This window comes from Epinephelus fuscoguttatus, linkage group LG12, assembly GCF_011397635.1.
Source record: "Epinephelus fuscoguttatus linkage group LG12, E.fuscoguttatus.final_Chr_v1".
Lineage (NCBI taxonomy): Eukaryota > Metazoa > Chordata > Actinopteri > Perciformes > Serranidae > Epinephelus > Epinephelus fuscoguttatus.
This window is the reverse complement of record NC_064763.1, coordinates 1,609,397-1,634,233: the sequence shown is the minus strand read 5'-3', so window position 1 is coordinate 1,634,233 and position 24,837 is coordinate 1,609,397. Positions and strand designations below refer to the sequence as shown.

General features: G+C 40.7%; 1 protein-coding gene across 10 annotated transcripts in view; it reads left to right on the top strand.

The window, feature by feature from the left end:
* Positions 1 to 24,837, top strand: part of usp25 (ubiquitin specific peptidase 25) — a 256,799-nt gene that overhangs the window by 166,222 nt on the left and 65,740 nt on the right. For 6 of the 10 annotated variants that reach the window (XR_007450541.1, XR_007450543.1, XM_049591477.1 and 3 more), the window contains 8 exons: positions 8,137 to 8,397; positions 11,510 to 11,649; positions 13,494 to 13,667; positions 14,436 to 14,531; positions 15,772 to 15,950; positions 16,599 to 16,677; positions 16,870 to 16,949; positions 17,274 to 17,397. Coding sequence is in view for 7 of the 10 variants with exons in the window: in XM_049591477.1 (XP_049447434.1) it covers positions 8,137 to 8,397; positions 11,510 to 11,649; positions 13,494 to 13,667; positions 14,436 to 14,531; positions 15,772 to 15,950; positions 16,599 to 16,677; positions 16,870 to 16,949; positions 17,274 to 17,397 (1,133 nt within the window). In the remaining 3 variants the exon portion in view is untranslated. Of the gene's footprint in view, positions 1 to 8,136; positions 8,398 to 11,509; positions 11,650 to 13,493; positions 13,668 to 14,435; positions 14,532 to 15,771; positions 15,951 to 16,598; positions 16,678 to 16,869; positions 16,950 to 17,273; positions 17,398 to 19,274; positions 19,907 to 24,837 lie in introns of all 10 variants that reach the window. The other 4 variants (XM_049591482.1, XM_049591480.1, XR_007450542.1 and 1 more) reach the window with 3 other exon arrangements.

The window sequence follows — 24,837 nt, the reverse complement described above, 5'->3', positions numbered from 1 at the left end:
TAGTAACTATTACCTACTACAGCACCTAGTAAAAACACATTGTACATTAGTGCAAATCAGGAGGACATTGCTAATGTAGTGAGGTGCATGATTCTCTATGGACATTAGAAATAACTGTACATTGATACTTTTGATAGTCACAAAATAATAACTAGTAGAACTGTAGAAAAGAAAATAAGTCAGTGAGGAAAAGAACTGGTGACATTATAACATGATTCTGGCTGCTACATTCTGTACCCAGGCTCCTACAAGAAATGTGATATTAACATTATAATTTTGTTAATTTTGTTTAATGTCCCTCAGAAGCAAAGCAAACATCCCCAGTGTTTACACACATTAATCTTATGATAATAAAACACCAAAAAATTATATTGATTCAACAAGCACTACAGCCAGAACTGGTATGGACATTGAACCAAAACCAATTACACCCAACCATCACTGAAACAAAACACAGGATACATTGGATAGTTTTCTATGCATGGTTATCGAAAGAATAACAACACAACAAAAAGTGTTTAGGTATATGATTCTTTAATAAATCAGTAGTTAGGATGTAAGTACAAAATCTTTCATGTTAAGGCTGATAACATCATTTGGGTACCTAAAAAGTGTACATTTGTGTTAACAGGTTAGGCAGGCACGCATGCAACTGGTGGCCAGCAGCAAATTCCCAGAGGCTGACATCAGTGAGGAGATAGAGCAGGTGACAGGCAGTGTGCACACTCTGACAGTCATTGTCGGCACCCAGACCAATCCATTTCAACAGGATACAGAAGAGGGAGACAATAAGCAGTACATTTGCACAGGCACTTTGACAGATGACATACTTACCAACCAGGTCATAAACAATGACCACTCATACTGTACATCTGTGGAAGGCCTCTCCCCAGCTAGGGCTACATCATCTCCGCAAGATCTTGACCTTATCAGTGAGGGTTGTGAAGAGTCTGAGGAAGAAAGCTCAATGAAAGAGAGTCAAGATAATTCCTATGATGATGAGTTTGAGTTGAGTTGTGAGGGAAGCATCAGTGATGAGGATCGAAGTGATAATAATAATAATAAAATAAATAATTATTTGTTTGATGATAAACTTTTAAACGTGTATTAGAGCAACATAACTACTACTAAATAGCATTTAAATGCACATCAACCACTTCATTAAATTTAAACAGTAAATCATATTTAATTGCTGGATTCGGGACCCGGTTCTTCCTTCCCAAATGGCCCCTGGCCCAGAGGGTAAACTGCCTGTAGGCAGTCAACCTAAAGAGACTGATGGAAAAGAAATGTATAGGTTAGATTTAGTAAACAATATTTGAACATAGGTGATGTACATTCTGATAGATGGGATTATGACTCTGATATAATGTATAAGATTAGATTAGATAGAACTTTATTAATCCCTTGGGAAGACACCCTCAGGGAAATTAAGAAAGATGATATAAGATGTATGTTTGATATTTTTAAGTATCGCTGTTGTATTACTGCTTTACTGCTTTTACTGCTGGATGTTTATCACCCTGGGCATTTTGGATGGATAACCACATCTGCCATCATAGATCTTATCAGCCTATTGGTGTGCATGATGTATAAATATAGGTATGTTTTCCATTTTTGAACATTGTGACCTGACGAAGATCCAAGTAGGATAAAACATTGTCATTATTATACTTTTGTGGCTTGGAGTAAGTGTGCAAAAGTTATCTTTTTTCATAGTGTTAGTACAACCACATGTTTCCATACATTTCTTCTCCAGAACTATCTGCTATTCATGCAGTCTCAATTCTTTTAAGCTCATAAACAAGTTGTTTGTTGTCAGGAAAGATATAACAGGGCGTCTTTTTTCTTTTAAATGTGTCCACTTGTTAGAGTGTGAGAGTGGAAATCCATTTGGTAATTTATGTTAACTTGAGCCTTGCTTCATATCCACTTCTATGTATTATTCTATATCGCCTACAAAGTACAAAATATTCCTTTCAGATTCCAGAATATACGTCAACTGTGTATTGCTAATCTCACTCAAAAGTTATTGAGGATGAACCCGTCTGAATGTCTCACATCAAACTGTCTGCGTCACAGTGTTTTGACAGCGGTTTCCCAAACGTTGGTTTCATAACGTGCTGCACAACACAATGTAAACAAACTATGTCTAGAAAGCATTCATGTGGCATTATATTGTTATGTCAGGCCTCTCAGACATGTTCTGCATCTAACTGGCTTGTTCACCAGTAGCAATATGTAACATAGTCAGCTATGTGAACCGGCAAACTAATGTTAGGTACCAGCATTGATAGCTAACAGCTGTTAGCGTCAACTAGCTAACGCTAAGGGTTAGCTAGCAATTAGTACCAGAGAAACGACATAACGTTACACAAAGGCGTTTCGGTCAGACACGGCTATATGTAAACAAACAGCACGTGGAAACATTGTTCGCCTTGTATGTTATCATATTCTTGGCCAACACCGTAGAGCATGCATTTGTTTTCTTTACTGCATACGGTTAGTCATTCACCCGCGGTTACAGCTAGCTTGACTTACCTGCTGTTGACGGGACGCTCCAGTGTCTCAGCTCTGACATCCCTCAGCGAAAGCATCACTACCTCCAACACATCTACCTCCCGGCACAAGATGCTGAATGAGCGCACCACGGTGATGCAGGGGTGGTCATGGAGAAGATGGTCCAGACCAGCCTCCTGGCAGCAAATAGACTCTGGCACAGTGGGCATCGGCGTACAATAGCCACATTGACACCACGTAATGTTGCCGACATGCCTTTGACCCCAAATCACCGGCTCAACCACTTCTTCCTCCCGTACCACTGCTCGATTCCCATGCCTTATAGGCTCATATGCGTAGGCAATGGGGCTTGTCACAGACTCAACAGGCCTCTCCAGTTCGTCTTCCTCCATTGTCAAAAAGTGTGGCGCTCAACCCAGTTCAGAAATGCTCCACTGTCTTCACTTCACTGCGATCGCTATCTTGACGACCATTCCACTGGCGTCACGTCCGGCAACACAACAGACATGGCGCCACCCTTTGTTTTGACAGCTGAACTTAAATGACAGGATTTTGAGTTTCCTTTCATTTTAAGTGTTTAAACTAAAATTATCTTTTTAGGGTGAGAGACCCTCTTTAAATAATGATAACTATGTTTAGTGTTTTATGTCCTCTTTAATGTACTGCCACAAAGGGGTGGGGTGGGGCTTAGCGAAGGGTCAATTGTGTAAGAGATTGGTTTTGTCTGTTTATTGATTTAGTCATTTTTCTCAAAAACATATCTTGGACTTGGCTACATTTAGAGGCCAAAGGATAAGGAGCTACTGATTTGTGTGATGGACTAATCCAGTCATGGCACATGTTTATTGGCATCATAGATAAAGAAAGGCTATTGTTTCTTCTGCTTGTTCTGTCACTTGTGTTACATTCCTTCACTGGTAATCACATACTCTCATAACTCCTTAACTAATACAACTGTGGAGCTAACCAACAGTTATTAAAATGATAATCTTACTGTATAATGACAAAAACTCTGTCTGTGGGTGTGTCTGTCTGTGTGTCTGTTCCACATTTTTCTCCTCACTGACTTGGTCAATCCATGTGAAATTTGGCACATTGGTAGAGGGTCATGGGAGGATGCAAATGAAGCAATATTACATCAATTGGCCAAAAGGGGGTGCAATAGCAACCGATTGAAATTGCAAATTTTGAATGGGCATATCTCGAGTCCCGTATGTCGTAGAGACATTAAACTTTGCACAGAGATGCCTCTCTTCATGAGGAACAAATTTGCCTCAAGAACCCATAACTTCCGGTTATACAGATTTTCCGCCATTTTGAATTTTTTGAAAAACACTTAAAATCGATCTCTTCCTAGGAAGTTTGACCGATCTGCATGAAACTCGGTGAACATGATCTAGGGACCAATATCTAAAGTTCCTTCTTGGCAAAAGTTGGAAAACTTACTAAAACTGAGCTTCTGTCCACCTTATTTTCAAATACGGAAGTAAATAGTGATCAACTTCCGTGTTTTTGTGCGTGACTTCCGGTCAGCTGCTTTCCCTCATGTTTCCCCTTACTGGAGCTAACGGTGCAAGCTAATTTTTTTCAATTGTTTATGTTAGTCAATCAGTTAGTTAGTTAGTTTGTCTGTGTATTTTATATAGATAACTGTGCCCACGTTTCCGTTATCCGGTAATTGCCGGTAAAAATAATTCCCTTTAAACGCGAATAAATCGCACTTCAATCAAAAACTATGAACCAAAAAAGCACAGTCTATCCTGAGTGAGACAAACAGCTTGATCCCTGTCTCCAGTGTACCAGCAGAGAACCTGCAGAACCGAATCAGCAAAAAAACACACCGGGCTACACAGCCTATCTACCTGAGCAGCTGAAGCTGCGGCTCGCACCCTCGACACACAGACACACAGACAGTGCTTCTGCATGCCAGCCAAACGTGTGCGCAACAGTGAGAAATAAATATGTGAGGTGTACGCTGCTTTTCTATCTTTTTTTTCCCCTTTTCTTTCTTTCTTTCTTTCTGTCAGCGACGTACACTCCTAACACAGGACGGGTTGTTTTTATTGACTGAGTTGATTATTAAACCATAGAGATGCACGGATCGGCTCTGATAGCACCCGAATCAGCATGTACGCATCAACCATCCAGCTGTTACAACATGATTGAGCTAGCAAAACAGTTTTGTGTTGCTATGTGTGGTATTTATTCAGTTTTAGAAAATCACGATGTCTAGAAAGCATCAGTGGCTGCAGCTGACAGGGACAGCTAACACTAGCAGCAAAGCTAACATCAGGACGTCATCTGTTAAAAGCCTCCCGTTGTCGGATACGACATGAAACTACTCCAGTTAGCTCAGTCAAGTTGTAACTAAGACATCCGCTGGAAAAAATATTTTTTTCACAGACACCGCTAACGGCTAACAGCTAACGGTTAGCCCAGCTACGATAACCATTAATTACACACACAGAAATAGTAACGTTCAATCATTGTGTTTATAGGCTTTACAAACATCAGATTAGTCTAAACGGTGATATAGTGACGTGAAAAAAAAAAAATTACACAGTGGTCAAGAGTGCTGGACCCGAAGTGTCGCACAAAAAATGGAAGCTGGCTGTGTTCTGTTTTGCCTCCGTGTTTCCGTGAAAAATAAGGTGGATAAGGCAATGAATATTGTGGAGGGCGTGGCTCATCACGAAGGTGTATAACATCTCAAGGATTTCACCGATCACCACGCAAATTTGTAGGCCACACATAATCTGAGGGGAACCCTCCATTATTGACCTGATCAAACAAAATGGGGGCATTAAAGAGCTAATTTCTTGTCTAGGCCTAACCGCCATATCGATTTTTACTAAATTTGTAGATATGTATTTAGATATGTAGAACCGGTGACTGGAGAAATTTAACTAATTGGCAACTGGGTGGCGCTATAACAACAGAAAATGCTTAAAAATGGCTAAAATGCGACCAATAGCTGTGGCTCCCCCTGTGGCCGAATGTTTGTTTGTTTGTTTTTTTTCTAATTTTTGGTATGACTAAGTCATGGTATGGTATGCTGTAGATAATCACAGAAACTGTCAGTGTGTCATTCTGTCAGTCAGTCATTCTGTCTGTCCCATGTTTTTCTACTCACTGATGTGGTCAATCTATGTGAAACTGCACATAGGCACTGAGGATTGGCATAGGTAGAAGGTGACAAAGCTACCAATGGGTATGGACTAGTATTGAATTATTTGATTTAAAATATGAAATATGACCAGCGATGCTGTTTTGTTTTTTTTTCTCTAGCTCTTCAGAAACTACAGTTATATTATTTGGCACCACGGATGCTTCATATCCAGGCCTATAGAACAGGTCTATACCTTGTCTTTTTATTAAACAAACTAAATTGCCTTATGTTATTTATCTGATTTACACCACGACATGTCATTTCTGTCTCTACATGGTTGCACGTTTATAATTCTCCTCTGCTCTCTGTATCGTGCACAGCGGAGTTTCGCCCCGTTTGGGCACACACGCGCGCGCGCGCACACACACACACACACACACACACACACACACACACAGGTGATCACACTAGAGCGCGGCTCGGGCCACATTTTCCTGACCAAACCTGATCCAAGTCCAAGACAATTATAACCGAGCCCGGCCCGAACCTGCACCATGGCACAAAGGAGCGTAGCTGGTGTTGCGTTCAGGCGTTGTCACATAAATAACAAATTCCAGCACTTGAATAGGCCATAGCACAACACAGCAGCATGTCAAGTGGGCTGAACCAGAGCAAAATTTTTGATTTGTTATCCGCCCCCATCCGTAGTTGAGTGCCTCTGGGACAGGCCTATTTATGGCAACCTTCAGGCAGGCAGCTAGATGCTTTCCCTGCAACCTGTTGCATAGATCAGTTTTGACCTGGAATGGAAAGTAACTACCATGAGCCAAATGTAGTGTTGTCACAATACCAAAATCTTTGTTTCGGTACCAATATGAATTTCGATACTTTTCGATAAGGAAAAGTCCTTTTGGATACAAACCTTTAGAACAATAAATAGTAGGGGTGTAACGGTACCAAAAAAATCATGGTTCAGTTATTACCTCGGTACAGACGTCACGGTTTGGTAACTCAAATGTTCCACCAAGTTTGTGTTGTCTCATGTTGTCTCCCTTTGCGAGGCAGACTTTCTCTTGTCTTTTTTCACGTGCACCTGCTGCGAATGTTGATACAGGTGTTGTCATACACACCACTTGCGTAATCTGTGCTCCAATAAGAACAAGAAAGGCGTTTGTGTGCATAAATAAGTAAAATAAATTAACTAAATTAATGAATTAAATCAATTTCAAATTACTGGTATTTTTCAAATGCAGTATAGTACCGTTTGGAATACTCTAGTACCTCGGTACTATTTTAGTACCGGTATACCATGCAACGCTAGCCAAATGAGAAAGAAAGTTTTCAGAGCTTACTTCAATGGTGCTGTGTGTTGCCGTGCAGGCTCAGAGTTATCTAAGTCTATCTAAGAAGTCTTAGTAGGCGCTCCAGCCGATGCTACAGAGTGACGTTCATTCACCGTAGGCATTTTATATCTGGCCAATTTTTGGAGACTATGGCGGGGCAAATTAGACTATGGCGGGCTGCCATAGTCTCTTCAATGTATGGGAAACACTGCACATATTTCTCAGTCTGTTGTTGCTCCAGAATCAGTGTATATTTACAGAAGATAGAACAGAAAATAAAGTTTATCAGTTTGCACATGAAATATCTGAAATATCTAATGTCTCTGTACTGTATTCAATTGAAATAAGTCCAGAAGGATATGCATATCATTGCATTCTGTTTTTATTTATGTTTCACAGTGTCCCAAGTTGTATGTTTAGTATTTCAACATTCTCTAATTTCTATTTTTTTTTTTTACTTTTCTTTACATCAACACATTTCTCCTTCAAATGGCTGTATTTGTTCAAGTGTCTGGCAAAAAACTACATTTTAAAAGATTACATTTAACACATTGCGATATACATTATGATTTCTCTTTGCCCAATACTCATTTTTACTGAATAGAACTTGAACACGTCTTATTGGAACACAGTGCAATCTCCATTACCTGTTAGCTGCGGGCACCAGCTGCTAACAGCTTTAACCGGTATGTAGCTTTAACAGTAAAACAGTAGGATGCGTCTCCTAGTGCGTCGATAGTGAGTTTGCATCCTCTCATCCCAACAGCAATCTGGAGAAGATCTCTGTTCGTTCCAAACATATTTTCTATTGTCCCCAGGACAACGGGACACTGTTAGTCTCGAGCCTGCTTTTTATACTGCGTATAACTGATGTGACACAACAGAAACACATCAGCCACTGCCATCGGTAAATGTTCTGTTGTATGATTTGCTGAAATGCATATGGCAGTCAACAAAGTGAACGGCCAATCCTGATGTTGAGCCGATAAATCAGTGCATCTAGTTATGACATGTTTATGTTTTCTTGTATTCTAAGTGCAGCACTGAAAATAAAAAGTAATACCATTCTGTTGACAGAGTTTATACAAAACACACATTTAATAAGCTGTCTTGTTTTGCAGCAGACCAGATCATGATCATTGTGTGTCTCTGTTGTTTGTGCAGAGGAGTTTGATAAGGAAACGGGACAGATACTCAGTGGCATGGACAAACTGCCTCCAGACCTAAAGCAGTACGTAAAGGAGGATAATGAGCTGTTTGACAAGGAGATTGAGGAATGGGATGCCCTGCAGGCCTGCAAGGCCCAGCAGGAGAAGCTGGCCCTGGCCACAGCAGCCACAGCAGCCTCAGCAGCATCCAGCACCTCCACTTCTTCCTGTTTTCCTCAACCTATGATTATTGAGTCCAGCACTCCAGACAACACAGGTGAGGGTCGCTACACTCTGAATACAGAGTAGAGAGGACATGGAGAAGCAGTACTTGGTAGTAAGAGAAGTATGTGAAAACTTTTGTTCTCTGAAGAGTTATAAAAGAATGAAGAAATTGCTATGAAATATAGCGTAAAGCCACACAACCCTAACTCCCTTTGGTATGTTATGTTATAGTATATAATATTGTCTACAATATATACACAGTGTCACAGAGAAGGTCTCAGCTAAAAATTGCTGGCTACAGGAAAGTGATCTCAGATGTTTGTCATTCAGCCCACAGCAATCAAATGTATCTCTGTTGAAATATGGTGCCTGGCTAAATTAAAGGGATAGTGCACCCAAAAATGAGAATTCAGCCATTACCTACTCACCCATATGCCAAGGGAGGCTCAGGTGAAGTTTGGGAGATATTTTGTGGTTTCAATTATGTGTTTTTGGACATTTGAATCTGGGGCACCTTAAGCCTCCATTAGGTGCAGTTGTGTTGCTACCTCCTTTCCCCTTGGATCTCTGCAAGTGATGTGAGGACTCTAAAACTTCACCTGAGCCTCCCTCGGCATATGGGTGAGTAGATAGTGGCTGAATTTTCATTTTTGGGTGCACTGTCCCTTTAAGCAACGAACAGTATCTTTTATTGGGTTATAAGTCAACTAAACATGTAACGGAACCCACCTGATACTTAAACTAATGTGGCTATTCTGTTATTATTGAAACTAAAATTGAATCTGTGCACCTGTGTAGGAGCAATACCTTTTTGAGAATGTTTGCATTCGTAATAAGGTCTGAGGCACCACCCTCTTAATGAGGGAAGCGACAAATCAAATGAATACCTCTGTAGCTTTTCAATAATGAATCAATCTCAGTATCTGGGTTATGAATTCTTCATACAGGGATCTTAGTTCCTGTTCAAAAGAAATATACGCAGACAACGACTTGGTAATAAATGCAGATTTATTTAAGCTAAATGTGTAACAACTGAGTAAATGAATAGCAAATGATAATGATATGGAATAACACAAAATCAACAGTGTATGAGGTGACACTTGTGAGTTATTTAGTTTGGCGATAGTGAGAGAGTATGTGACTATAGATAAATTGGGAACGCAGGGATGCCCTTCACCTAATGAAATCTAACTTATGATTAAGATAATTAAACCTCCTGTTCGACATCAACTCTTTTACCACAGAGCGGCGGCCTGGAGTTAGAGAAATTCTTTTCCTACTTTCTTAGCAACGTTGATTCAGGCGGACGTTTCTTTCGGAGGACCCCCTGATTATCACTTTGCGATCCCCGGCTTCACTTCACGGCCTTCCAGCAGGGTGATACAAACTGGAACACAGCGGTGATGGGCGGTGGAGCCTGGTGGCGGTGTCCTTTCGGGTGGCCCTCAACGTTGGTTCTCTTAAGCTGCAGAAAGTCTCTGGGTTTGGCAACAGAACCACTGTGACAAGTGGCTAGCAGCCACTGGCTCCAGTGAATCTGGTGTTAAGAGGCCAGTCGAACAGGCGCTTGTCTACTTTGTTATGATTACTCGCTTAAATAATAAAGTTGAAAACAATCTCGTTGGGTGTTCGATCTTGTTATCAAAGTTACTATTAGCGCACATAAAAATGTTAAAATTGGCTAGCTTCGTCACTTCAAGTATAATGTTACTGAAGGCACTGGCGGTAAAAGAAAAACTGGGTAAGTAAAATTTAAAAGTTTAAAATAAATTTGGTCGTGAACAAGAACAAGTTACGCAGGAACCGTAACTGGCTAAAACATAAGATACGGCAAAAGCTAGTGGACAAAAACGAAAAAGGCAAAAAAAAAAAGAGAGAGACAAAGAGTAATGAAAATGAAGTCGAAGAGATTGAGACGAAAAAAAGAGCAAGAGGACAAGAACAAGAGAAAGAGAGAGACGCGCTGCGCTCACTTGTTTTTATCTGGCCAGAGTGGGTGGGTTTGTTAAGGCGGTCTCTTTTGTTGTAAATAGGCTTATCATTTTATTTTGGAGAAAACTTAATTCTTTTGATTATACGAGATCATATACTTTAACATGTTACACGTGATAGACACATACTCTTCCCATTATGGTCAAAATCTTAACATCCAATTAATATTAATACAATTATTACACCGCGTATATCAGCAAAGTACACATATAAGCTGATTCAAATACACACTCTAGACTAACCTATAGTTGCAATATAAAATGAAAAAACATAATGAGGAAGCACATATTCATAACAACAGGTTGATTAATAAAACCCAACTATGTTTTAATTCTAAATATAATATGGAATTCTTTGGGGGAACTCTCCTTAACTCCGTCAACAAGATGGCAGTATGGTTTAGTGTTAAATGAGGGATTAAAAGAAAAGTGAATTTACAACTCATTAATCTTTTGTTTTACAGGATTAAAGAAAAATATCATTCAGCTACCAAACATGGATTATGCACGTGTACAAGGTTAGGAAATGAAGATGAGAACAAAAAGGAAACAAATGTATAATTTTACTTCTAAGAGACACTATTACAACAGAGACTTGGTTTTGCGTTTAGGAACACATATCTAATTTAGGACATTAACATCTGTTCAGTCTCCTCTTCGCCTCATTGTGAATGAGCTGGTGTGATTTTCCGGGTGGTGTGAGGGGACATCATGGGATGTACTTGGAAAGCATTGTCTTAAGATCCTAGCCGGGTGGTTAATCAAACCAAGTTGCCCCCAGGCTGGATCCCTTTTATGAGTTAATGACATCAGGAGCCTTGAAGGATCTCAAGTGAACTTTTTACCCCCCTTTTGGCACCCGGATTTCTGGAGGGAGCATCCCTCATGACCAGGGTAATCTCGGGGGCAGGGTAATAAACATTAGGCCCTCCTTGTGGTTCCTCATTGTCTATTGTAGTTCACTCTGGAGAGTTTAGAATACTGGTGTCCCTACACCTGTCTAAAATGTAATTATGGATATTGGTAAATGTTATGGGTAATTTCTACAATCATGATCACACTAATACAGAAGCATTTACACCTAGTGCATATTGGCATTTGTGTGTGAAAAGAAAGGTTTTGAAAGTAAAAGCCTGTGCATTTTTGTGTTTTGGTGTTGTTGCCCTCCTGCAGTACCCCAGCATGACCCAGAGTACATGGAGCAGCCATCACCCACAAATGACTCCAAGCACCTGCAGGAGGACACCCAGAGGGCCATCTCCAGGGCTGCTGCTGAACAAGAGGAGAGAAGCCCCGAGGCATTGTTAAATGCTGTATGTAAAACATGCCACTCTCACACCTAGTCATTGTCACCCAACATGTGTCTTCTGTCTTTCAAACATGTCTGTTTGTATAATAATCAACAAGATTAAGTGTTGTGTATCCACTAGTTTTTATTTGGTCTATTTTATTTCATTTCATCCAGTCATATTTTTTCCTTGTGACTAACTAAACTCAGAACACCATTTAGAGTAATTGTTTGCTTAGGGTCTTATTACATTTATTAAATGTGGTCATTCTTTGTAGTCATTTTTGGCTTCTAAAATCTAGTATTTAAAGAGGTATTCCACTGCTTGAAAGATGGTCTTTCAATAAAAGTGGGCTGTCTGTGCAGTAGAAAGACACAAACACTTTTGAAACTGGTGCTACATGACCAAAGAAAACAGAGGAAAGGACTGAGGCATTTGCGTTTGCTCAAGAGGTAGAAAACCTACAACTACCAAAATGCACTGATGCACAGGACCAATAAACGCTACCACTGGTGAGTGACATAATGCAAGCTTGTCTGTTTGACACAATGGCGGCTGGCTGGTAACAACAATCTTGTTTTACAGTTAAACTGTAGAGTAGTGTACAGTTAAAACGTGTTTCTGAAAACATTTGAGGTGAGAAAAGGCCACTCAGTAACAAAATCTTTGTTTATGTTTGATCAGCGCCGTTTAGTTTTACTGTTTGGAGTTTGGTCTTAAGCCTCCTACAGGCTGTGAGATTTTAATAGTCTTATAAGTTTAGTGCAGCTACACTGTGCGACATGGATGTAATAAACTTGGGTATGACATCAAGATGGATGCAGACTGTACGATGAGAGCACATACTCAATCTGACGTTTTGCCTCTATGGCAAGCTGCTCTTTGTCTGTTTGTTTGGGTTTAGGGCCAGTGCATCATTTTATGCTGCAATTGCTGTTTGTTGGTTTGTAGATGTAGATGGTAACAGCAGTCACACAGTGAGAGTCATCCCAAATTTCTGTCTCTCACTGTGCAAAGCAGGACCAACGTTTTAGAGCCACGACTAAAGATATCGCCAGGTTTGTGAGAGAGACAGAGGCACGTCTTTCTCTTGACACACTTCTATACTCTTTGTGTCCAGCCAGCTTTATATTTTTTTCTGTAGAGTTGGTGAGGACCAAACCACAGCTAAAAAGAAGACAATATTGGACATACATTCACCAGTTGGTTAGAAACATGAATTCAAATAAATTTTAATTTTACTCTGTAACTGCTGCCTGTGTAAAGAAGGTTGCCATGGTAATGCAGTGTGTCAGTGTGTGTGTTCACCTTGTTTCCACTTCCCCCAAGTGGCCAAATAGTTAAGTTAAATGCAGGTTGGAAGGATAGATTCATGGGTACAGTTTTTCTGCTAAGCTGCTGTGAATGAATTTCTCAGTAAAAAAATACTACAACTTAACAGCCCGCTGACATCTCTTGTTAGCACCAGCAGAGCCTAAAAATGCATTTTGGCACAGAAGAAGAACTTAAGAGTGTTTTGCCCATTGTTACATTGGAACTGCACTACAGAGAGATTTTCTCACAGCCAGTATGGAGAGAAGGAACATTTAGAGCAACTAAAAACTGTCATTGTACATACAGACTTGTAGGTGTTGTTTTAAGACATGTTTGAACTAATTTGAACTTGTCCTCTAATCCCTGCGCCATTCTTATTCAAGTTTCCAATACCATGTCCACAAGTGTGCCCAGTAAATGTGAACAAGGATTGAAAGATCTGTCAAGCCCAGTTTATTTGATTTCACTGTTTTTTTCTCATCTACATGGAATGTTCTTCGCTTTTCCATCAGTACTCTGTCCTTCCTTTTTCATCTGTCCCATTTCCTTTACAGTCTCTTCCCCCTCCCTCCTCCCCTCAGCCTGAGGTCGAGGTGAGCACCTCCTCCACCCCTCCTACTGACCTAGTCACAGAGGATGAGTCCGCTGGACAGCGCACAGTGGAGGTGGCCATTCCTAATGTGGGGACCTTTGTCATTGAGTCAGAGGAGGGGGGGTATGATGACGAGGTAGCTCTAGCCCAGAACACTCTTCTCTTCTTTTTTGTGCTGAGAAGTCTATGCCTGTTTGATATATGGACTGAGAGCACCATTAGTCATTCAAGTGGCTCTACAGAAGGTTTTTCACACCTGAGAAAGTCTGACCCTTTACACCAACAGAGTTCAGGATTGGCTTGAGGCTGAAAATGCAGCGCAATAAGACTGATGCCTTTGTTTGCCTTTCTGTATTACTCTTGTGTGAAAAGTCTCTTATTTAGCTAGTCTGCATCTTGGCACAATGGCAGGCTGGCCTTTTGCAGAAAGCTAAGGTCTGCTTCATCACACAAGTCCCTAAAGACAAGAACCCACTGATCTCATGTTCACCTGTAAATGAAGCCAAATGCACCCATAGGGGATGTTAATTTTAGTTTGCACAGATTTCATGCAGTTCTCCTGGAATACTAGATTGTTTTTGTTTTGAGGTTGGCTGGATATCAGTAGTAGTTGTTGGACAGTATGTTCTGAGTGCATTGCTGCTGTTCGCTATGTGTCTCACACAGCTGTTATATGGCTGCCTTGGTTTTCGCACATTATCCTTGTGAGGATTGTACATTGTGCCATTAAACTGACTGGCTTTGTCACTCTAACCAATGCATGAAGTGCTGAGTGATGTCTGGCATGCCCTCACTGCGGTACGCTTTATTGTTGTGCCTCAGAACGTAACATAGTGGTTGACCTTGCTCAGTTGGTCACAAGGTCCTATTGTTTTGTTTGACATGGTTCCTGCTTCCTGGGCAGGCAATGATGACACCCAACATGCAGGGTATAATTATGGCCATTGACAAATCCAGGAGCGTGTATGAAAAGAATGGGCCTGAGGCAGCCTTTTTTAAGGTACACACTGTCTCTCCTACCTCTCCTCACTCCACATTCACTCACTCCACCTCAGTCCACCTTCTGTTTTATCTGTGTCTCTTTCTTGGTCTTCTCTTGTGTACTTTCTTACAGTGCAGTAACAACAGTTTAAAAAGTTACATTTAGTAACTGTTACAATAACACTGAAACTCAACAGAGTAACTTGTGCCTTTCTAATCACATGGGGCTGTTTGCAGGGGACCAGTGCTGCACAGGTGCTCAGCTCTAAATTGCCCACCTCTGTGGGCAGCTCATCCATTCAGCATCTCTGATGGTGTCACCAAGTTTTTAGATGCTCAGAGCCCATCCCCTTAAATTGACCACTTGCCTCTCAAATCTCTTTGAGAAATTAAGCAAAATTGTAAAAATAGCATGACAGTTCTATATGCTACTTCATACTTGGCGCCCCCCTAATATAATGGTAGGGGAAACACTGATGTATATCCACTTTTTTTCCCCACCTAATTTTAGTGATCATCAAGTCTCTTCTGTAGTGAAATTAACATCATATTATGCATGCATACACTTATTGTTATGGCCCACCAGTAGATGGAGACATGAAATAGAATGCTTTTAAATGTATGTAATATTTATTTATTGTGCAAAATAAAAAAAAGCGTGTCGCCAATTTCAGTAGTTCGTTTTAAAGCCTTATTGGCCGATACTGATGACATGCCAATATTATTGTGTATCCCTAATTTCCATCAATAGACTCCAGCTGTATAATAATCTTGTTAAATTTCACATGTAACAGTTTTTTGTTTTCAGAGAGAAGAGCAAAAAAGAGAGGGAGTAAATGTTTGTGCCTAACTTAAAGTATTTGATATTCATATACCAGTCTCATGGAGACACATTGCCATGTCTTTTCCACAGCACAGTCAATGTGTCATTATAGAGAAACGCTCAGTCCAGCATTTACAGATTCCATTAGACCATTTTCAGTCCTACTATTTAAAGATAAATATTGAGCAGAAATATGAACCTAAAATTGCAAGTGCGTTGTTGTTACAGAAATCAACTCAAAGTCCAGAAGTTTGTAATCTGGCAAAAACAGTCATGTTAGAAATTCCTTTAGTTGCAAAATAAAAACCTTTGCAGGTGACCTTTAAGTTCTTGACTCAAGAGGACCTGAGTAAGTACTAGTATATATTCTTATAGCACCTCAACCTTAGTCTGAGTTGTTAACTATGACTTGTCACTTCTTTGCCTCTCTGATCAGGCCATAAAGCTGGAGTATGCTCGTCTTCTGAGATTTGCCCAAGAGGACACACCTCCTGAAAATGACTACCGATTACAGCACATCATTGTCTACTTCATCCAAAACCAGGCACCTAAGAAGATCTTGGAGAGAACTCTGCTCACACAGTTTGCTGACAGGAACCTGGCCTTTGATGAGAGGTGGGTTACACTTGACAATCTGCTACAACAAAAATCTGCTATTCAATTAAGTGCATTGCATTTTGTTCTTAGTCACATGAAAAAATCAAGTTTGATAATTTACTCTCAAAATGACCAGCACAAGGCAGCATACAGGTTTAGTGTCAGCATGGACTGAAAGTGGACAACATTTTTGTGCTGCAGCTCTTTTCTGATTGTATTACTTCTATCTGATGGTCAAATACAAATCTTAGGAGACACATGTCCAAAAATCACTATTCTTCTTGATACTGCTGTCACATATCAAGACTCCCACCCTGTTGACATTGTGATGTTGCTGTCATTAGCGTCTATAATGTCCCTTACTATCTTTTCAAACTTTTCAATGACGCTTGTTGACCTCAATCCGTATTCAAGAGTGAAAAATTGATTTTATTCCCTTCTCTGCTATTTTGAGCAAGATAATTAGATTTATGTGTGCATGTGGCCTCGATAGGAGCCTCCGGAGGAGTGTTTCACTTTTCCTCTCAGCACTAAAGAGTTATTCATTAGTCCATGTTAAGGCCTAGGGGCAGGGTGGACTGTTTCATCTCCTGGAGTACCTCACATTGACTCATCATCTTACTGCTAATGCCACTTCCTCTTCCTGTCTCCCCACCTCCCCCACAGATGTAAGAGCATTATGAATGTGGCACGTGCTAAACTGGACTTAATTAAGCCTGAGGAGGTCAACATGGATGAATATGAGGTCAGTGGAGGTGTCTTCTGGGTTTTATTGATCTAACATAGTAGATATGAGTCTTTTATTCTGCCTGTAATGCAGTATTGTACATTGTCTTTGCTGTGACATTGTTAATCATTAAAAATGCGCATGTTTGCCATTTCATGTTACTTTGGAGAGTTTTACATCAGTGAGCTTGCCTCTCCTGATCTTATTCAGATGTGGCACCAGGCCTATCGGAATTTCCGTGAGACGACCATCTTCATGATGTCTGGGTTGGAGCTCTTTCAGAAGACAAAGTATGTGGACACCTTTACAGTGTTCCTCCTAGTAAACAATATTGGAAACAGTGAACTGAGTTTCCAACTACTTCATCAAAACTTTAGCACATAGGAGTTTGGTGTTGCACAAGACAGGTATTTTGAGCCAAAGTAGCAGGCAATGAAAGTTGTAAAGTTGCCTGCAGAGGGCAGCAGCTTACAGTCTGTGTAATTCTTAGCTTTATAGTTGTGCTGTGAATTCATCAAATTTATTTCTTTGATGAAATGTTTTCCTTTCTAAGTTCGGTGCAGCATTGATACAGCTTTATCTGAATGTAACATCTGTTAATCTCTTCCTTCCAGTTACATGGAGGCTCTGATGTATCTGATTTACTCATACCAGTACAACAAGGAGCTTTTGTCCAAAGGGCTGTACAGGGGGCACGATGAGCAGCTTCTTGGTCATTACCGTCGAGAGTGTTTACTGGTGAGGCAATGCATGCACTAACGCAACAACTTGTCCACTCTCCATTAAATTTGTGGATATATGTATTACTATATTTCACATGATTAAAACGAAGTGATTATAAAGAAGGTGATGCTTCTGTGCAGGACATGTTTTGAACAGACACCTTTATGTGCAGCAGTTCTTTTCCCCTTAAACCTCTTCTCTTCTTTGTCACTCCCTTTAAGATGTTGGGTGTGACTTTCTCTTTGTCTGTTAATATGATGGACAGGATTGTAAAAATTCTGTTATAATCTTTACCCATAATTTTAAAATTAATTTTAATAACAATAATAATAAAAAACTTTACTTATATAGCACACTTCATACAAAAAAAATGCAGCACAAAGTGCTTTACGATAAAGGCATCATAAGCACTACATGCATCACATGAAAATAGACATAATGAACATAAAACAGACTTAAAATCATTTTTAAAAAATGGAAAGATGAAATAAATCATAAAAAGTAATAAATTTATGACATCATTAAATCATGGGATTGTAAAACCATAAATCATAAACTCAGATAATATACAACATTGTTAAAGAATTGGGTGAAGCCAAAAAAGAGAGATTTTGAGATCGTTATTAGGACAGTCATAGATAGTTAAAGGCAGGGTTCTAACTATAAACTGAGCTTTGTGGGGGTCTCCAAAATAACAGTGCAAAATAACTCAATTCATGACCACACAGCGATGGGACTTACGATTTTTAATCAGCCGTATGTCATGCCCACATTGATACAGCTTTATCTGAATGTAACATCTGGGACTTACAAATTTTAATCAGCCGTATAGAGCTCCGGACGTCACGTGACTCAGTTTGTTTACACCACCATGTTGGCAGTCCTTGAGTGAAAATGAATGGCACCAGTGCTGATTTAAGGTTGTCAGAGTTCACTTCGCAGGTTAAAGCCCAGGAAATTGAGCGATATATTGCAAAACTTGACCGATTAATCATAGCTGAGCCTTACAACGCCCCCGGGGTTTTTTTCAGGAGTATTGAGAATATTGCAGTATCCTGACATCTACAATTACTTGATCAACTCTCCCTCGTCCTACTCCAGAGATTCCCTGAAAGCTTAAAAGAGCCTGGAGGGGTACAAATGGATACAATCTGGCAGCCTTACATATAACGGTACTTAGGCCGTCTTTCGGGATGTTTCGGGATTCGATAAAACGCTCTCCCCTTCACGTGCCTTCATGCCAGGATTGCGTGATGTCAGCTACCGGAGCTCTATTTCACCACATCTACAGCACATAAAACAACACAGATAGGCTGTAGGCCTACAGCGCCCCATGGTGTCTTGGCACCGTAATTGCAGCCAAAGGCCTGTCATTCATGGGAGAATATCGTCGTTCTTTTGGAAAACATGTCCTTATTTTGGACTAGTTAATATCTTGCTAACGTAAATAATACTCATTACATTGAAAAATACATCATTTGTGATAAAACAGTGGTTGTTAATGTTTTGTTAGAGACCCCCACAGATGTATGGTTGTACAGCTTTCGTGGGAGCTAATGCCCTCTTTATGGGAGCTGAGCTCCCACTGGCTCCCACATACTTCGAACCCTGGTTAAAGGCTAAAGTGAACAGTTACATTTTTAGCTTTCTTTTAAAGATATTAAGCGAGCTAGCTTCCCCGATATCCATAGGTTGTGTGTTCCATAGCTTTGGGGCATAATTGAAAAAGGCTGCATTCTCTATCTTTCAGTGACAATCACCCCCTTTACACCTGGCATTAACATGCATTTTTTGTGATCGGATTGTAATCGGATAGCACTTTTCAACAACAAGATATTAGCCGCCCGTGAAGTTGCATTATTGCATGGACTCCTCCTTGTTTTTCGAAGCAGGGGAAGAAACCATCTTCGACAAGCAGAATACTGAGGAAAGCAGAGGAGACAGCGACGTTTAGCCACTGCTTTTGCTTTGGCTGTGCTCTGGGCCACCACTGTCTGTAGGACTGTGTGGATGAGGGAGCACAGTGCTGACTGGTGGGAGAGGATAGTTAGGGGGACCTTCATGGATGAAGACTGGGAGGCTACTCTATGTATGTGCCACCAAACTTTAGATGTTATTTGCGAAAGACTGCGACCGAGGTTATCAAGAAGAGACACACACTTGCGGTCAGCCATACCTTTGGAGAAGAGGGTTGCGTGACCATTTGGTACCCTGCAACAGATAGGGGTTACAACACCTTATCCCACCTGTTTGCCATTAGGCCAGCGACCATCTCTAACTGCATTTGGGAGGTCTGTCATGCTTTAAGGTCCCTGCAGAGCCATTACATCAGTTTACCAAGAGGGAACAGACTTTGGGAAGTTGTGGAGGGATTTCAAGAAATGTGGGGGTTCCCACAATGCGGTGGAGTCATAGATGGCTCGCACATTCCCGTCACTGCCCCCTCTGAGAACACAAAAGACTGCTACAACCGGAAAAGAACACATTCAGCCATCCTTCAAGCTGTTGTTGGTCATTGCTATTGGTATGTATGACGCCTCCCAACACCCACACACACACGCACACACACACACACACACACACACACACACACACACACACACTTCCATACATCATATAGACAGGTGTGGAAGTAGCTAATAACAATTCAATCAATCAATCAATTAATCAATTTTATTTATAAAGCCCAATATCACAAATCACAATTTGCCTCACAGGGCTTCACAGCATACGACATCCCTCCGTCCTTTGGACCCTCGCAGTGGATAAGGAAAAACTCCTCCCAAAAAAACCTTTAATGGGGGAAAAAAATGGTAGAAACCTCAGGAAGAGCAACTGAGGGGGGATCCCTCTTCCAGGACAGACAGACGTGCAATAGATGTCGTACAGAACAGATCATCATAATAAACAGTAATCCGCATGACACAATGAGACAGAAAGAGAGACAGAGACAGAGAGAGATGCAGGACAGATGGTAATGATAATAACTTAAAACAACATTAATGAAAGTAATAATATAAATAATATAATTATAATTCCGGCTATTGTGGTACAATATGTTGGAAGTATATATTAATATATGATAGTATACATATGTGCCAATAATCATATTTGTATAATAACAGTAGAAATATGACTAATGATAACAGCAGCAGCAGGAGGCATCTGGCAGGACCACGGCAGCAGCACAACCACACACGTCACACTATCCAGGCACCGAAAATAAGTTAACCTGAGAGACAGTGGAGCACAAGGGCTCCGGAGAAGAAGTCGAGTTAGTGACATGCAGTACGGCCGAGTTGGCGAGATGCAGTAACAGAACATGAGTGTTAGCAAAGGAGAGAGAGAGAGAGAAGGAGAGAAGGTGCTCGGTGTATTATAGGAGGTCCCGCGGCAGACTAGGCCTAAGTCAGCCTAACTAGGGGCTGGTACAGGGCAAGCCTGAGCCGGCCCTAACTATAAGCTTTATCAACGAGGAAAGTCTTAGGTCTAGTCTTAAATGTGGAGACGGTGTCTGCCTCCCGGACCGCAACAGGAAGATGATTCCACAGGAGAGGAGCCTGATAGCTGAAGGCTCTGGCTCCTGATCTACTTTTGGTAACTTTAGGGAGTAACCCTGCATTCTCAGAGCGCAGTGTTCTGGTGGGATACTATGGCACTATGAGCTCTCAAAGATATGACGGAGCCTGACCATTTAGAGCTTTATAAGTTAGGAGTAGGATTTTATATTCAATTCTGGATTTTACAGGGAGCCAGTGCAGAGACGCTTAAACAGGAGAAATGTGTTCTCGCCTCTTAGTTCCTGTCAGTGCATGTGCCGCTGCATTCTGAATTAGCTGGAGAGTTTTTAAAGACTTACTAGAGCTACCTGATCATAGGGAATTTCACTAATCCAGCCTAGAGGTAACAAAAGCGTGGACCAATTTTTCTGCATCATTTCAGGTCAGGATAGGCCTAATTTTCGCAATATTACGCAGATGAAAAAATGCAGTCCGTGAGGTTTGTTTTAAATGGGAATTAAAAGACAAATCTTGGTCAGATATTATTCCAAGGTTTCTTACGGTAGTGCTAGAGGCCAAAGCAATGCCATCTAGAGAAGCTATGTCATCAGATAAAGAATCAATTGATCGATTGATTGAAAATCATAATTGAGTACTTGAATTTCTCCGGACTGATTTTCCTTTTGCACTTTATGGAAGAATCAGGCCTAGTCCACACGGACCCGTGTACTTCTGAAACCGAAGGTTTTCGGGCTCAGGTTTAAAAAAAAAAAATTCGTCCGCACGAGTGGTGTGGAATGAAAAAAAAAACCAACTATATCCACACGAAGCTGCAAAACCCGCTATCAAGTGATGTAATACACATGCCAAAGCAGTAGGTGGCGATGTAACTTCTAACAGAAAGGCCAATTTAACCAATCAGAAGTCAGATTCAATACCCTAATAGGGAAGTGCGGAAAATAAAAACAACCGGATCCACAAAAATTGTGCGACCTAATTTAACAGCAGAGGAGCAACCAACTATACTACCACGAAAGCAGCAACGGGCCTGCCAATAGAGGTTCTGGTCGGATCTCCGTTGACAGGCCCGTCGCTGCTTTCGTGGTAGTGTAGTTAGGGTAGCTAGCAACAGGAGCAGCCTCCTTCGTTGGTCGTTAGGTCAAGCAGCTGGATATGCCATCCAAAGAGAGCAGATAGCACGCTCACAAATAAAGTTAGTGTGACATATAGGGTATTTATGTGTATCTGCCCACTCAATTGTGACATTATTTTATTGATTTTGTTACAGACACTAGGGATGTAACGATACCAGAAACTCACGATACGATATTATCACAATAAAGAGTCCACGATACGATATATATCACGATATTTATACAAGGGGGAAAAAAGAGAAAATTTATTGTTAAAAATAGCTATTTTATTCAAAAATAGTGCATGTACACTGTACAGCATGTTATTTTTAACTTGGAAGCGTATCATAAACAAATCAACACACAGTTGAACATGTGCTTTCATTTCCCCCCTATTACTGCTAGGCAGGCAGACATTAAAGTGCCATAACAAAGTCATGTCAATTAAAACTATAGTGACAGAATATGAAAATGGAAACATTCAGTATTTTTTAACCTACTCTGAACAGAAGTAGTGTAGTTCTATTACTAGAAAGTCATCTGAATGACATCAAATTATGAGGATAGAGTAGTCTTAATATCCATCAAATATACAGAACTTAGAACAATCAGACCCTGCAACAACAACAAAATTAACAAATTAGAAATAATGTAAACTCAATAACACACAATCCCTCACTCACAGATACAGAGAGAAAGAGAGAGAGAGAGAGAGAGAGAGAGGTGGGTAGAGATGTGTGGAAAAGAAAACCAAAATAAATAAAGTCCAGCCATTTCCCTGGAAGTCTTAGAAAAACTCAAAAACACACATTCACTCAGTTTGTGCACGCCAAGTTGACAATCTTGACATCAAGGAGACCCTCACACTTTCTCAAAACAGGAGATGAGGAGAGGACAGCTCTGGTCCTGCACTTTCATGTGATATGCGTGGCATTTCTGTGCGACCCCGCATTCGCGAGTAATCCATCCAAAAGTAATGCGTGTGCAAAGCCGTATGAAAGCTTTGTTATACATTATTTTAGTGTAACTTTATCATTTTTTTTCGCTGTGAAAGCATTGGACTGCCGACAAGTGTTTGGTCTTGTCGGAAAACCACGATTCCGCTGTTTCACGTGATATGCATGGCTCGGGCTGGGCGATTATATGATCTCAATTCGGGATCGCGATAAAATTTTGATCAATCTCAATTATCAGCATGGGACGTTTTGAATCGATGTCATACGGCAAAAGTAAGCGTAACAACAGCATATCAGAGTCTGCCGGCTACTGTATGCCATGCAGGCAGGATACGCCCACTTCTCATTGTAAGCATGGCTACAGTTGTGACGGGAGGTAAACAGAGAGAGAAGTTGGAAAAAGGAGAAAAAATGAGTGACACTGAAGTTGAGGAGGGCAAAAATAATGCAGAACGTGAAAGCGACATCACTATATCACCCGGAACCGAAGATATTGTTGAAAAAAAAAGAGATAACGCAATGTCAGTTGTGTGGAAGTGGTTTGGATAACGTTACCTCAAAAGTGATGAGGAGCAGATGAAGCCGGTCTGCAAAATATGCCGGCGGTTGGTACCAACCAGGTTGAGAAACACCACAAACCTTTTCAATCACCTGAGACGGCACCATCCCAGTGACTACACAGAGAGTCTAACTATGCAGCCTCAAGTTGCCCCGACTCCACACACACAGCCTAGCAAGACCCCTTCATCTGCTGTTAGCATCGCTAGCGGCAGCTTAGCAAAACAACAGTCTATCCAGTCGTATTTTGCAGCCATTACCCCATATGAGAAGCATTCAAAGCGGTAAGTTTATATACAATGTTTCAATAAGTTAAAGCTTTTATTTGACATTGCTTCTCGTTCTTTGAGTTTACATATGGCTAAAGGAGCCAACAACAGCATGATTAATGTTGTGTTCAAGGTCCCCCCAAAAAACGGGAGAAAAAAAAGCCGAATATTCGATTTTTTTTTCTCAATCGAATACCGTGCCATCCAACGAAGCTTCGAAGCTTCGAATTTTTTGGATCAGCCCTAAATCCCACTTGCAAGGGGCTAGCCATAAGGTTGTTGTTTTCAGCAAGTTGGCCTTGAATAGCTGATACTGAGCTGTAGAGCTGTGTTACTTGTTATGACCTGCCTTTTTATTCTTTCAAGCTTTATTCCTTCTCATCTTATCTGAGTTCTGTTGTATGTTTGTGCTCCATAGATTTAATTGCAAACTACAGCTGTTTCGTAAGTTAAGGATATGTTGCTGCTAATGACAGCCTGAAGTGGGGATGAGGTCTTAAGGTTTTTTTTTTTGGAAGGTCTTAAAAAGGTATTGAAATTAACCTCAGGATTCCTGCATATACCCTGTAAAAACATTGTTCTCAATATTGGAAAAGCATATTATTTAGTCTTTTATGTTATTAAACTTTTATTGTTAAGTTTCAATGAATCTCTTGTTTCTTCAAGCTCCAATCAAGATGCTCCCTGAGCTGGCAGAATCAGCAAAAACTACATATCGTGATAAAAATCGAGATCGATCAATATGAAAAAATATATCGTGATAACATTTTTTGCCATATCGCCCAGCCCTGTGCGTGGCTTCTCACTATGACAAACGGTCGTGGAGAAAATCCACAGAGAAGAACAATCAATCTCCTTACTTTTATTCGCTGTTTTCTTCCGGTCACACACGGGTCAGAGTTGGAGGCTGAGCTGCACAAGTCTGCTCTCACCTGCGTGCGCAGTTGCATGCAAAGGATTATGGGGAATGTAGTCACACAGTCATATTACCAGCTCTGTAGGAGAATGCAGCTATATAACTACCGTGGCATTCCCACAA